Source organism: Dreissena polymorpha, chromosome 1, assembly GCF_020536995.1.
Source record: "Dreissena polymorpha isolate Duluth1 chromosome 1, UMN_Dpol_1.0, whole genome shotgun sequence".
Classification (NCBI taxonomy): Eukaryota; Metazoa; Mollusca; class Bivalvia; order Myida; family Dreissenidae; genus Dreissena; species Dreissena polymorpha.
In genome coordinates this window covers 16,516,689-16,531,232 of record NC_068355.1, presented here as the reverse complement: position 1 = coordinate 16,531,232, position 14,544 = coordinate 16,516,689, and the positions used below count along the sequence as shown (strand labels likewise).

Sequence of the window (14,544 nt, the reverse complement as noted above, 5' to 3'; positions counted from 1 at the left end):
TAGATTGGAATGTTCAAGCATTGCTATAATTTTGAGTCATACTTGAAATTAACCACATCTGTCTATATCATTCTCTATGTAGAACATTTTCTGAATGACATACATGTAAGTACACGTGGTAACCTGTTTATTCAAATGATGTTGGTATTTTTCTTGGTTGTTAGTTTATTGTTTATTCCATAGTCTATAATCGGATTGGTAAATATCGACAAAGGTCTGGAAACTTGTTTTCCTAGTCTGAAAATAACAATTTAACTTTATTAAGAGACGGTATACTGTTTGTTTTTTGTAAACATTTGCCAATACTATGTCGCAATAATCAATATATTTTAATACAGCCACATAGTGCGGAAGCAAAAGTTACTACCTCATCCGAACATCGTGATAATATTGGGATTTTATGTGGATCAGGTTCCAAAACTTCCTGATAACGTCTTGAACTATCCCCTCGCCTTGCCACAGAGAATCCACGCTGAGGGAATAGGCAAAAACATGACTATGTTTCTCGTTATGAAGAAGCAAGCATAACTCGTCTGAGGATATAGGCTATCACTGCTTCCACAAATTGTGTCTATGATTTGGTCATGTGATTATAACACAGCTTATACATTCAGTAACCAAAACAAGCAAAGTTTAAATATGGCCACACTCAAGGTCCTGAGCATTTCAGAAGTGAAATAAAGTATAAAATCAAGAGGTTTTTAATTCAAGAATACAATTAGCGAATGAATCAGGGGGCAGATTACACGCAAGTAACTTTCGTGACATAAGTGAGAAAAAAACTGGTGTTCAAAATTGCAGTCAACAGCTGAATGTTAATTGTTTTCGTCCAAACTTTTGAAGGGTTGGTACATTTACCATCCTTATTTGACATTATCCTTACACGCATGATGATTAACTGATATCAGTTTAACTTCAGTTAAAATTCTGTAGATGAATTATCAATATTTAAAAAGTTATCGAAGACTTTATACGCAAGTGCCTTATTGAATAAGATTGACCAGGTTCATTGTATGTGCATTTTTAGTTCATGTATACGGTTTTCTCAGTACTGTTATTTTTCATGGAGAGATTGACTCAACAACCATCATATTTTACCTTGCATTAACATTTAGATGCTTCAAACAGGCAATCACTATAAGTAGCTGTTGGCCACAACGTTGAACACCAGTTAATATTTTTCTCACTTACGCCACACCAGTTACTTACGTGCCATCTATCTCCTCTGTATGCCAATTTCAATAAGAAACAATCATACACAAAGAAAAATCATGTAATTAAAGATTCTAACCTTTGCATGATTCACACACCATGACCATCATTTAAGATGTCTTATAACTTCCAAAGCTGTCTTCGGGCGACTCTTTAACTTTCCAAAATTGTTATGCATGTCCTGTAAATAGGAATAATCTTATGCTCCATGTAATCAGGTACCCAACAACCTTGAAGGACTATCTCTCTGTGGTTAACCCCTTAGAAACTAAATTTTAATTTGAGACCTTTAAAAAGTTTTAAAGCCTTCATTCTAAGATTCTGATTAGAGGCAAACAACATAAAAACTGAACAGACTGCAAGTTACTTACAGGCTGTTCTGGTTTAATTCTGGTTGTATACAGCAATATACACTTTTCCTCTGAGCAGGAAAGGATTGATAAATACTGGTATATAAGTTTCACCTTTCTGGCTGTATTTATGATATGGTTACACATATACATAAGGAGCCTTGATTTCGTGACATCTTATCTGCCTAATTAATTGAATTTAAAAAAAAATTAAATAATGTCATTTCTCTTTTGTTGTTGTTATTTTGCTGCCTGAAATTTGTCTTTTTCGGATGGGGCCCCTTACCTGGTGATTAGTGATTGTGGTTGCTGTCTGGCAGACAACACACGTGGCCTCGTGTTTCCTTATACCACTGATCTTTAAGACAGGAGAGGCAACACTGCTCTCATGGCACCAGAGGTAGGAGTTACCCTCCTTGATTCACTGATATTTTATAGACATGAAATGCATCACTGATTTCATGGCACCAGAGGTAGGAGTAACCTTCCTTTATACACTGATCTTACAGACAAGGGAGGCAGAACTGCTCTCATGGCAACAGAGATAGGAGTAACCTTCTTTGATACAATTATCCTATATACAGGGGAGGCAAAACTGCTCTCATGACACGAATTAAAAACTGCTAACATGTAAGCTCATATTATTTTAAATTAACATTCGGTTATATTTGTCTTCAGATAGCTACAACTGAACCTCGCAGATTCGCCCAGTTAGATTATCGGAAGGAGGACGCATGAAGTTCAGGTGCCCTGTGTACGAGATCTTTGGGGCAGACAACCCTTTCTAATACACTGGCCAAGGGAGGCTAGACAGTCGCAGCTTTAGGCTGGATGAGTTACCCCCCTTGCGTGATGATGTGCCTGCTGTTGTGCGGAGAGTGGTGGCCGCACTGCTCGAAAGGAAACCAAACAAGGTGCAATATTAAATATGGGCCTTGTTTTGGAATAACTGGGATTAATCCATGTGTGTTAAATGTCATCTCAGATTAGCCTGTTCACTAACATTTGTGACTAACTGTTGATCAAACTTAGTCAGAATGTTAACTCCACAATGTTTGAATCTGGGCCATGTGCATCCAAAAAGTATGTCACCAGGTCGAATGTGAGAAGAATCTTGTGTCCATTCTTGTTGGCACAATTATACAATTATTGACTTAATCCAGATGAAACTTTTTCAAAATTTGTATCTTTGCAATATGTAGTTTAATTTAATTTCTGGGTCACATGTGTCCGAAAACTAGGTGACAATGTCAAGTCTGAGAAGATGACAATCTTGATGAACCTTGGTTCGCATGTTTATCTGAAAAATACTTAGGTCAAGTTCAAATGTGGGTCACATGATGTGATCCAAAACTAGGTCATCGAGGTTCCAAGGTCAAAGATCAGGTGGTGGATTGTCACCATGGCAAAAGAGGTTCACCTGAAGAAGAAGTCAACTCTGCGAGAGATGAAAAGGTGTTTCCTGGACCACTTGACCATCAACAGCCTTTTAAAAAATTGAACACGTTCAGTTACTGTGGGGTTAACATTATAAGTAAATAAAGTTTAATGATGGGTAGGAGTTACATTTTTTAGATATTTAGTAAGCTTTCATGTATTTTTTTTGTTCTGTCTTTTAAGTGAGTAGTGTAAATTTCATTGAAGTCCTGCTCTGGGAAAATAGGGCTTAATTTGTGTGCTTAAAGTGTCTTCCCATATTATTTTGTGCATAGGCTAAAAAGAGGAACACTTTCCGTTTTTACTTGTTTCCTTGTTAAACCGAAAATTCCATAAAAGCAGGAAGTTTCATACCTGATTATGCTGCACCATACTTTGCACACGTGCATTTAGCCCCATTTTCCCAGAGTGCAATTCATTTAGATGGCAGCCATCCTGAAAAAGAAAGCCAAAGAGACTTAATAAGACAAAAGAATAAAGTTAGTGGAGAAACATTACAAAAACCAGTGTACAACCATGTTTGCATGTTAAAACCAAGATGCGTTGTTAGGGTAGCTTTGTTTGTTGCAACAAACTTCTTGTAAGAAGTGCTAAATCAAGACAAAGAAATTGTTAAATACTTGTATTACATAAAACACACTCCGAATAAGTTTAAACTGTACTGCAGTTAGGATGTGAAGTTACTAATTTTTAAATGAATAATGGGTATATAGTATAGTAGTATATGGGTATAACATTATTATGATATTAGTAAGATATGAAGATATGATCTTTATAGTTGTATTGAAGAAGATAGTTCTCTGTGATTAAAAAAATCTCTTTTCTTTGTTATTTGTATTGAAACACATTTTTTGTTTTTTATTTTGTATTAAATTGTTTTAAAAAAATACTTAATAGTGTATTTAATTTAATGGGTTATGTTGCCTAAGTGTTTAAACATTTTTCTTAAACAAAAGCCTTGTTTCGGCACTTCAGAATCACAAAAGATAACGTTTGTTGTTATAATTCTGTATTTGTTGATAACAGGGTTTGCTATGCATTTTGATTAAGCTTACCAATGATTTCGAGTTACCATACCCCCAACAATATGTTATTAAGTATAGATGGGAAACATGTTGACACTTTTTGATAAGTTGTGTCTTTCAATAGAAATGAGTCTGGGAAAACTGAGTATCATGCACAATAGTGGGGACACTTGACGAACATGCATTAAGCCATGTTTTCTCAGAGCGCGACTTATTGATTTCGGCAGTTTAAACTGGACATCTCTGGTGAGGTCCACTACATGAGTCGCAGTCAATAGGTCTTTCCAACATAGCTAAGTACTCCCAAGGATTCTGACGCGATACCGCCTCTGTACGCTGGCCGCTTTCAAGCTAAAACGAATAGGGTTAAGCCGATTATTTTCCACGTTGAAAATTTGACTGTTTTTTTCTACCTCCAGGATCTTTGTGGAAACTTAACTAAAGTATATTCACGATTCAAGAAAGACACTCCTAAATAGCGTGCAAATTTGCTTCGTTGGTTACCTAAATTTTCTCGTCATTTCGGAAACAACATGTTAAAAGTTTTAAAGAATTAACGTGTATATAATAAATCAGTATATTTCATCGGGATTCACAGACACTTGAATAATGAAAGCGACTGATTCACTGGTTTGCAAATAAAAAAAAATGTGTCAAATTAAAAAAACAACATTTTCTTGATTGATAAACGTTTCGTTGTTTTTCTTGTTTAGAGATGACCATTAAATTCTAGTATATGCATTGCAAGAATGCGGAAAACAAATGGGTTGCTCTATGTAAACATGGGTTTTAATGCAGACTAACCACAGACAACACTTTCCGCTTTTCTATTTTTCGTGTAAAGAAATCCAATACTTTTTGCAAAAATTCGGTGCATGCGGGATGTGCCGTCGCTGATAAGGCCTTGTGGACTGCACAGGCTAATCTGGAACGACACTTTACGCACTTGCATTAAACTCCGCTTTCACAGAGCGTTGCTCAGATGCAACCGTGCTTACAACGTGAAGATCGTGAAAATTGTCTCACGAATGAAAGGAATTCCAAAATGAAGATTCTGTTTGAAATTATGGTTATTATAATTGATAATGATATTTTTCCTTTCATTTTCATTTTGAACACGCTGATGATATGAGACGCTTTTTGGGGGAACTGTGCTTCATGCATATGACTAAAGTGCCGACCCAGATAAGACTGTGCAGTTCGCATACGCTACCGTAATTACTCTAAATTTTCGGACGCTAAATTTTCAAGAAACCCCTTTTTTGGGCAAAATATTTTCTTTTCGTGACTGAATTTTTGAACATACGGGTTTTCGTCCAAAAATAATGACTCTTTATTTAAGACAAGTATATTTTCAGCGCAATTTTATCAGATGTATGCCCTGTTTTCGCTTACTTCTATCATGCGTTTTTATGACCGGGTTAGGCTGAAAAAAAACTGACATTACATTTGCGTTATTGTGTAAATAACCATGTATATCGGTAATACACACTTGTTTCACTTTAGAAATATTGATGTGACAAATACTTAACGCTCCAAAACGTAGTGCAGCCCTATTCCGAGTCATGAACAACTGAACGCCTTAGACAACGACCGATGAAAACAAAGAATTCATAGTTTGTAGAATTTTATTTTATTGTGTTTATTACAGGTTCACACTAGAGTATCAGTAAGTCAAATGTTCATCTTTTAAGCTTTATGTAAAAAAGCATGGGATTTGTTTTAATAGATTGAAAATATAAATAAACGTTATTTATACTACACGACTTGGTATTTTACAATCACGTGATATTATTAGTCGTTGATACAATGAACGCTATATGCATAGTGCATACCCGGATCCGATCGCCTATGCAATAATTTTAGAGTGTGTCTAAATGTTCTGACACCTAAGTTATTTGTACCTAGATTTTCGGACAACTGTATTTTTTGATTTTTTTTTGTAATTAAAATATTCGAAAACGACAAAAGTAATAAATTTAAGTGTCCAAAAACTTAGAGTAATTACGGTAGTCTGCGACAGCACTTTCCGCCTAGACAGGATTTTTGTTTACAACATAGTTCCTTTAAACAAAAAATTTCGTAAAGGCGACAAGTGCCTTCTCTGATTAGTCCGTGCGTACTGCACATTTCAATCTGGGACGGTAAATGCATTTAGCCCAAATAAAATCACCATAGTGCCTGTGCTACTTTGCTTGATCTTTTTTTGTCAAAAGGCTAGTTTCGACTTATTCCGATCTTGATAGTAATGACAACATACGCTGATGACATATGTGCATATTCAAGTACACGAGTGATGCCTTCTGTGCTATTACCATTGGATTTTGTTCACCATGCTCGGTTGGAATCCAACACTTGAGCGTTGCTCAATCGCAACCGTGCTTACAACGTGAAGATCATGAAAATTGTGTCACGAATGTATTAGGAATTCCAAAATGAATATTCTGTGTGAATGTATGGTCATTATAATTGAAAATGATATTTTTCATTTCATTTTGAACACGCTGATGATATGAGACGCTTTTTGGGGGAACTGTGCTTCATGCATATGCCTAAAGTGCCGTCCCAGATTAGACTGTGCAGTTCGCATACGCTACCGTAATAACTCAAAGCCGTCGAATGCCATCAACCCGCTCCAAGGTGACTCCGACTTAAATCTGTTGTTTTGTTTCGGATAATCTTACGGCAAAATAAGAAGACACAAACAAATGCTTAATGGCAATATTTTGTTGTCAATTAAGGAATTACATTTTATCGGAAATCGGACATGTACAGTATCGATCGGAATTTATATGTACATATGAGTCGTGTTCTGAAAAAAACTGGGCTTAATGCATGTGCGTAAAGTGTCGTCCCAGATTGGCCTGTGCAGTCCGCACAGGCCTGTCAGGACGACACTCCGCTTTTATGGTATTTTTCGTTTAAAGGAAGTCTCTTCTACTCGAAAATCCAGTTAAGGCGGAAAGTGTTGTCCCTGATTAGCCTGTGCGGACTGCACAGGCTAATCTAGGACGACACTCTACACACATGCATAAAGCCCAATTTTCTCAGAACAAGATACATATGTATAGGTTAATAACTTCTAAAGAACATAGAAAGTACCAACACAAGTATTGCTATGCTGACGTTTAATTAAAGGGAAGTTGAATACATCAAATGTAAATACATTTCTATACTTAATCATGGTGACAGAACTAAGCTATTGATCAACAGAGAATTTTTACACTTTTAATATTTGTATCAGTGAATACTTTTTGATGTTTACATGCCCACGTATTTAAAACGTCAATGCCGCATACAGTTCAAATTAAATGATGTATGTAAATATGTATGCACCGTATGTAAGCAGAATTTTGGCTAAGGAAGACTGTTTGTTATCTTTGTTGTTCATACGGTCTTTAAGTACAAGTTATCTTACTACAAGAACGGGCAGATAAGATATGGTCGGATATAAATTAGTTTTTTAGAGTATTTTAAATGACAATTTACGTTGCTTTTATCGTGTATTCTCTGATGTCCCCCATACATTTGGTTAAATAAACATTTATTTTTTAGATTGTCACTACCAAATGTTTACGAAATATAGAGCACGTGCAAAGGTGTCAGCATAACGTTGTAAGATGCAATTTGGACAGACGAATCGTAACTATATGTTTGCTACCGTCGAGGTCATCGGTAGCTCGCAACTCGTCGTTTACGGGATAGTTAGATTACAGTAGAAGTAGTAGTAGTAGGTGAGCCGAAATCATCAGGGGCGTCCAAACATAGCTTTTTGTCCGGCCGGCCTCCCACGAATTTGCAGGGAACGGTTGCGTTGTTGTACTCCCAGCCCTGAGGGGTTTCACACAGGCAGTACTTGTCGCGGCAATCGATATTACTTTCTTGCCCACAGCAGTCGTACGTGTGACATTTGATGCCCGCCCTTTGGTCGCATGCGTTTGAAGAGCGGACACCGTCATCGACGCATATCTTGCCAAACGGAACTACGAGAGAACAATTGGCATGAAATGAAAATCATATGAGCCGCGTTCTGAGAAAACTGGGCATAATGCATGTGCGTAAAGTGTCGTCCCAGATTAGCCTGTGCACTGCGCAGAGGCTAATCAAAGACGACACTTTCGGCTTTTATGGTATTTTTAGTTTCAAGGAAGTCCCTCCTTACCGAAAATCAAGTTTAGGCGGAAAGTGTCGTCCCTGATTAGCCTGTGCGGACTGCACAGGCTAATCTGGCACGACTGTTTACGCACATGCATTATGCCCAGTTTTCTCAGAACGCGACTCATATGTCAATAGGACGTTTTAAGAATTTGATTAAACACATACAACTATACAACCAGAATATATCGCGTAAAACGATATCCCTTAATAAGTAACACTAATAAGAAACAGTTTATAATGTTATGTTGTCGACCTGTTGTCAGGTCTTAAGCAAGGCAACAAAGATGTTTTTAGTGTTTGAGATTTTTAGTCTTTAATATTGATTTCAAAAATGCCGTGTCATGTGATATCGGAGTTTTGTAATTATGTGGTCCTCGCTGCCATTGCGGTAAGTAGCAACTGATACATACAAACTGTTGGTTTTAGCCCATTTAAGGAATTTTGTTAGTAAGCGAACGCTTAAAAATCATATTACACATGTTTAAGATAAAAATATATGTAATGGTTATATTACATGGGAAACAGCTAGGGTATGGCATGTGATAAACATTATTATCGAACGCTTACCGTACGACACGTGTACTATTTTGTTAAAGCATCATAGTGTAAAACATATAGCGCTTACTGGTTGGTTTGCAAACTCCGTCCTCTCCGCACGCCTCTCCATCCGGGCACTTAACAAGACCTTAAAATAAGTATAAATCAGAGTAATCCATGGCTTCATCATAATGCATAGTGATGTAAACTTAAATTATAATACAGTTGTTACTGTCGCGGCTGCGTATTGAATACGGTGTCCACCTGGCGTTCAAGAGGTCTCGCGTTCGATCCTCATCTCGTGAACGTTATTCGGATTTCCCTGTACGACATTACACCAACGTGCAATACAAAACTCAACGTATTGCAACTGTCTATAGCACAACAGTTTTACGGGATGTGTTTGACACGTCTTCATGCCCGTTTTAGTACCGACTATGCGTTTTGTCCGTCTGTTTTGGCGCAAAATAAACACCGGTTATTTGATTTCATATACTGAACCAAACAGACAAACTTTAGCGCATATACACTTTGTATAATATTTCCTTTTGCGCAATAACTATGTAATATTACAAATATGTCTGATGGAAAGTGTTTAAACATTGACAATATCTGCATTCGCGCATTATGAACTGTTATGTTGTTTGCAAATAATTCTATGTAAATTCCAATACGTATATTATTTTGAACTTTAATCCTGTTTTACGACACTTGTAAAGAAGAAAGCGGGAACAAAAGTTCATTATCGGTTCTGTAAATTTGTTTAGCAAACCGCTGTAACGCACAGTATTTGATTGGTCTGGATTACATTATATCACAATAAAAAATGAAAAACAAAACTTAACCCATTTATGCCTAGCGTCTAGAAAAAAAGGCCTTGGCAAAAAACGTAGACCCAGATGAGACACCGCATGATGAGGCGTCTCATCAGGGTCTACGGTGTTTGCTCAAAGGAATTTCTGTAGGAAATATTCTAAATATAGACATAAATATACCAGACATCCCTTATTTATGAAATAAAGAAGGATGGGAGAGTCCACTATGCATAAATGGGTTAATTCAGCATTCAATGGTATTGGACTAAGACATATTCACCAAGACAACGACAAAAGCGCGATACTTATAGTGTGCCATATGATTGGACCACAGCATATAACAGTATGCATATCACAAGCGTTATGATGCGCATCCAGACATTGATAATTTTAGACCTGCCTACAACGAGAGAACATATGTTCGATATGATTGCATTTTAAGATATCACACGATACAATACAAAATCGTATTACTCACAACATTCGATAGGGCCATTTTCTTTTGGAATTTCACCGTTCTCGCAGAAGCATTCTCCGACGTTGGCCGACCCGCAGTTCACCCCTGGTATACAGCAGATTTGTCCATCAACGGCTGAACAATCGGGACCTTGGTATGAAAAGCGAATGCACTTGTCTTTATTTGACACGTTACTAATGTTCTGTTTATTCCATTTTGCTCACCCTCTCAACTTTGATTTTTTTTTAGGTTAAATATAATTTTATCTCCGACTGTATCAATTTACGTTATATAACGTTCTGCAAATATTTACATTCACTCTTAATTTTCTGAAGAAAAATGAAACAGTTCATTTTGCGTAACCCGTAAGCCGGCGATACCGCCTTCGATGGCGGAGCTTCTAAAATCGGACCAATGGTTTCAAGACGCTGACGCGTATTTATACAGTGATCAGTACCGTGACCGCACTACTTTTGTAAATATAGTAACAAACATGAATTACCCGTGTGTTTACTTTTGTTTCTTTGATGTTTCATTTCTCGATGTCTCGATTTATCCCATCAATGTTCTTAGTTGTCAAATATTTCTTTAAACATATATTACCGAACCAGCTTTCCGTATTTTGTTTTCATCACTTAAATACGCAATTTATGACGTATCATGTGTGACGTCTTTTCGGTAACGAAACATTTTACGAAAACAATATGGACGCTTAAGAACAGACAATGGAAGTGTAAATCGTTGTAAAAAGTGCGTTGCTAGCGCGCTTCACGGAATTTTCAAAACTCGCCCTGAGCGTTCATACTGCATAAACGCCCGAAAAATAAGAACCAATCCATAAATAAACACAATTAAAGGGGCATTTTCACGTTTTGGTAAATTGACAACATTGAAAAAAAAATGTATCAGATTCGCAAATATTCGTTGTAGCTATGTATGATATTTGTGAGGGAACAGTATGAGCACGGATGGCCGAGTAGCCTAAGCAATTGACTAATACTCCACGGGTCAGTGGATTGAGCCCAGTTCAGGGATACTTTTTTTAATATCATTCTTGTTTTTTACTGGAGCTAGTTAGATCCAATGTTTACATTGATCAATATAAAGGATTAATGACAAACTTCAATGCATGCCAAAATCTGTGAAAAGGTCCCTTTAAGCCATTGCACCGCGCAAGAGAGATTTATCCCGGCAAAGCAAAATTATTAATTTAAGTGAATAGATTTCAAACATCCAAATATTCAAACACATCTCTAATAGAGAGAAGACATGTCGAGAGTTTCTGCGTTTCTTGCAGAGAATATGAAATTATAAGCACTTGATGATGAGGTTAAATTCATTTGTTTCAATTATTATATTTTTTTCTTATCATTTGTTTTAAAATTAAACATATTGAAATGTCAAACATAATAAATTTATATGACGTTCTTACAATAAACACAAGTACATTATTACTCTATGAGTGACAGCTTTACCTTTACCGTGCTGATATAAATCCAGGTTTATTGCATAAGCTTTTATTAACCCATTTATGCCTAGCGTCCACAAAAAAGGCATTGGCAAACAGCGTAGACCCAGATGAGACACCGCATGATGCGGCGTCTCATCAGGGTCTGCGCTGTTTGCTTAAATGAATTTCAGTAAGAAATATTTTAAATATAGAAATAAATATACTATACATCCCTAATTTTGGAAATAAATTGATCCAATTATGAAGGATGGGGGAGTTCACTAGGCCTAAATGGGTTAAGTAAATGTTCTCAAGATGTCGACGTAAGCAACGTTATAAGTGTACATACAGCAATTTGGGAACTCGCCATCGAATTTACATTCGCATTGTTTGGTCGTTTCGTTGCACTGAGCATGGTCCGTTACTGAGCAATCAGGGCCTACAAACGAATGAACAGGTGAAATACTTAAGAACGTATAGTTGTTGTTTTTTTAAGATAAACAAAAAATGTTCTTATACTAAAATTTACATTTAATGTCGTTCTAAAACTAAACAAAATGTCATTATACTAGTGAGACAGCTTTAACCCGACAAACCTGAAATAAATCTAGTAAGTGGATAGATAGATTTCCAAAATCCAGCCATATTGTGTTAAAAAAAAGGAATTGAATATGGAGAAGCGTTTTGCATTGTCTATCAGAGAATATAACTTATTAGTATTTGACACTCAACTCAAATCCTTTTGTTCGAGTTATTTTCTTGTTTTCATATTACTTTGTCTTTTAAATAACACATTACAATGTTGAAAATCGTATTTAACTTTACAATACGTTCTTAAAAGGAATTATTAACACAATTAGGTTATTACTCTGTGCTTGACAGCTTTATCCTGGACTGCCCAGGCTAATCTAGGACTACACATTACGCACATGTATTAACCCTTTCAGTGCTGGAACCGAATTTTTAAGGCCTTTGCAAACAGTTTGGATCCTGATGAGACGCCACAGAACGTGACGTCTCATCAGGATCCAAACTGTTTGCTATTCTGATAGTATTCTTTGAAAAAAATCGAAGAAATGCTAATTTTAAAAATTCAGCAGACGACATTTTAGCAGACTACAAATTTCCCAGCATGCAAAGGGTTAAACCCGTATTTCACAGAGCCCTGCTCAAATGTATTTACTATTACAGGGAATATTATGGAGCTAAATATTGTGTGCGTGGTATGACGACACTGAAAAGTAACAAATATAGTCTAAAATATGATGCCCGCTTGGTCTACATATAAATTTGTTGGTGGTGTCGTAGAAATAAGCATTGTTTGAATGTTTGCAATCATGACATCGTATTGAATTTAAATTATTTACTATAGTAAAAGTAACTTTAACCATCGTTAGTCATCTAGCAAAAGTTATCAGCACCGTATGATGTATTTGTAAATGATGTAGTTGTCGATATATATTTGACTACTGCTGATTTGTACACCGTTGACTGCTTCATCTATTTTCCTTTATGATAGGGGGTGTGTATACTAAATATTTCGCGTTTTATAGCAAGGTTTAAATGTGTGAATTGAAATGATTTCTAAAAATTGCATAATGTTGCCTAGTTATACATACACCCATCGCTACATGGCGTGTCCTCCTGACAGCTAGAACTGCTACTGCAGTCCTTAATGTTTATGACGATTTCAACCTTTCGATCATCGGAATCGGTCCCATGGGAACTTGATTCGCAACCGCTACTGGTTTCCTCGGATTCGGTATCCTCTGAACATGGTTTTGCGGCACACGGGCACACAAGTGCAAGGAGAATGCAGTTTACCTGTAGAAGCCGAGAGAAACTGTCACGTGATTTCGTTCTAGAACCATTTTTCAACTTAAACTTCAAGTTAAACTTAAATATCAAGACATATAATTCAACTTTGTTACAATTGAAAATCAAAATTTGACATATACTTGGGCTCTTAGAACAGTTTTTTGTATTGTATTCATTTGTTTTCTCCTTGATGTATTGAACAATAATGTCTTCGTCTATATCAAATGGGATTGCGAAAATACATAGAATATGACCTGTTAGATTTTTTTGTTTGGATATTGGCCTAGTTACATGCCAACCGAAATGAAATATAGCAATATTAATATTGTGAATCAAGTCAGTGTTTTTAAATAGCAATAATAATTACTTTTAGGACTAGTTCTCAAATACCAATTAGTATGACTGGTTTTGTGGCAGAGACGCCGCGTTTCTGCTGTCAGTATTACAAAACATGTAGACAGTTGTCTAAGAACGAAAACAAAGTGGCATTTGTAAACAAGCGACTTTTTATAAAGAATATAATCTCAAATAAGCATTTTTAAAATACACGTTCATCATAAAATTACCTTTTAATATTGAGTTTGTTGCTGCTGAATGGTTGGTGTCAAATATAATTATGAGTATGGTGTTTGCTTATGCGTGTAACAAGATATGGTCTTGCAAGTTGTGACAGAAAAAGCGGCATGTAAGTCGAATCCAATTAGATGGGAGAATATATGTGATTGTCTGGTATATTATCTGGTTGTTGACCTGTTGTCCCGTGGTAAGGACATTGTAAGGAATGTACCTGTTCAGACAGCTGGTAGCGAGTCATGGTAGTTAAATTGCGTGGTCACTCTATATAGGGATTCCGACGATTCGGGGATAGGAATAACGAGGAAATGTATGTCGTTTTAATCGAAAAAAAGCTTTCATATACTTATTTCTGAGACCAAATAATTGTGCGATGTTGCACATTTGTTTCCTGTTTGTGTTTCTGAGTATCACCTATATAATAAATAGTTTTACTATGCTGTCCAGGTACAAGTTAATGCGCTACTAGCATGAAGATGCAAACAACAGGCACAGAACACGTCGTGTTTTATGAAACAAACAACTAGAGCTAGTCATACTTGCGCAAAACAAAATGTAATTAATGATGCTGACTAAGATCAGTTGTATACTCCAACGGCTACTCAAACCAATATAGCATTCGCTTTCAGTGTTATAGTTATATTCAGGGATAATGTAATTCTGATCAAAATTTGTGAATCGTGACACATACTGAGATCAAACAAACGTATAC

At 36.3% G+C, this 14,544-nt stretch overlaps 1 protein-coding gene and 1 long non-coding RNA gene across 2 annotated transcripts; one reads left to right on the top strand and one right to left on the bottom strand.

The window, feature by feature from the left end:
- The first annotated feature begins 440 nt into the window (after window positions 1-440).
- Window positions 441-3,116, top strand: LOC127872512 (uncharacterized). Its single transcript, XR_008045731.1, has 2 exons — window positions 441-1,962; window positions 2,241-3,116. It is a non-coding gene; the product is annotated as an uncharacterized LOC127872512 (long non-coding RNA).
- Window positions 3,117-7,137: 4,021 nt separating this feature from the next.
- LOC127865151 (proprotein convertase subtilisin/kexin type 5-like) lies at window positions 7,138-14,073 on the bottom strand. Its single transcript, XM_052405041.1, has 6 exons — window positions 14,047-14,073; window positions 13,061-13,265; window positions 11,791-11,880; window positions 10,013-10,141; window positions 8,808-8,867; window positions 7,138-8,007 (listed from the first exon to the last, which is right to left on the bottom strand). Exons 1-6 carry the CDS (start codon window positions 14,071-14,073, stop codon window positions 7,730-7,732), a joined length of 789 nt encoding a protein of 262 aa, XP_052261001.1. The 3' UTR covers window positions 7,138-7,729.
- Window positions 14,074-14,544: the final 471 nt, after the last annotated feature.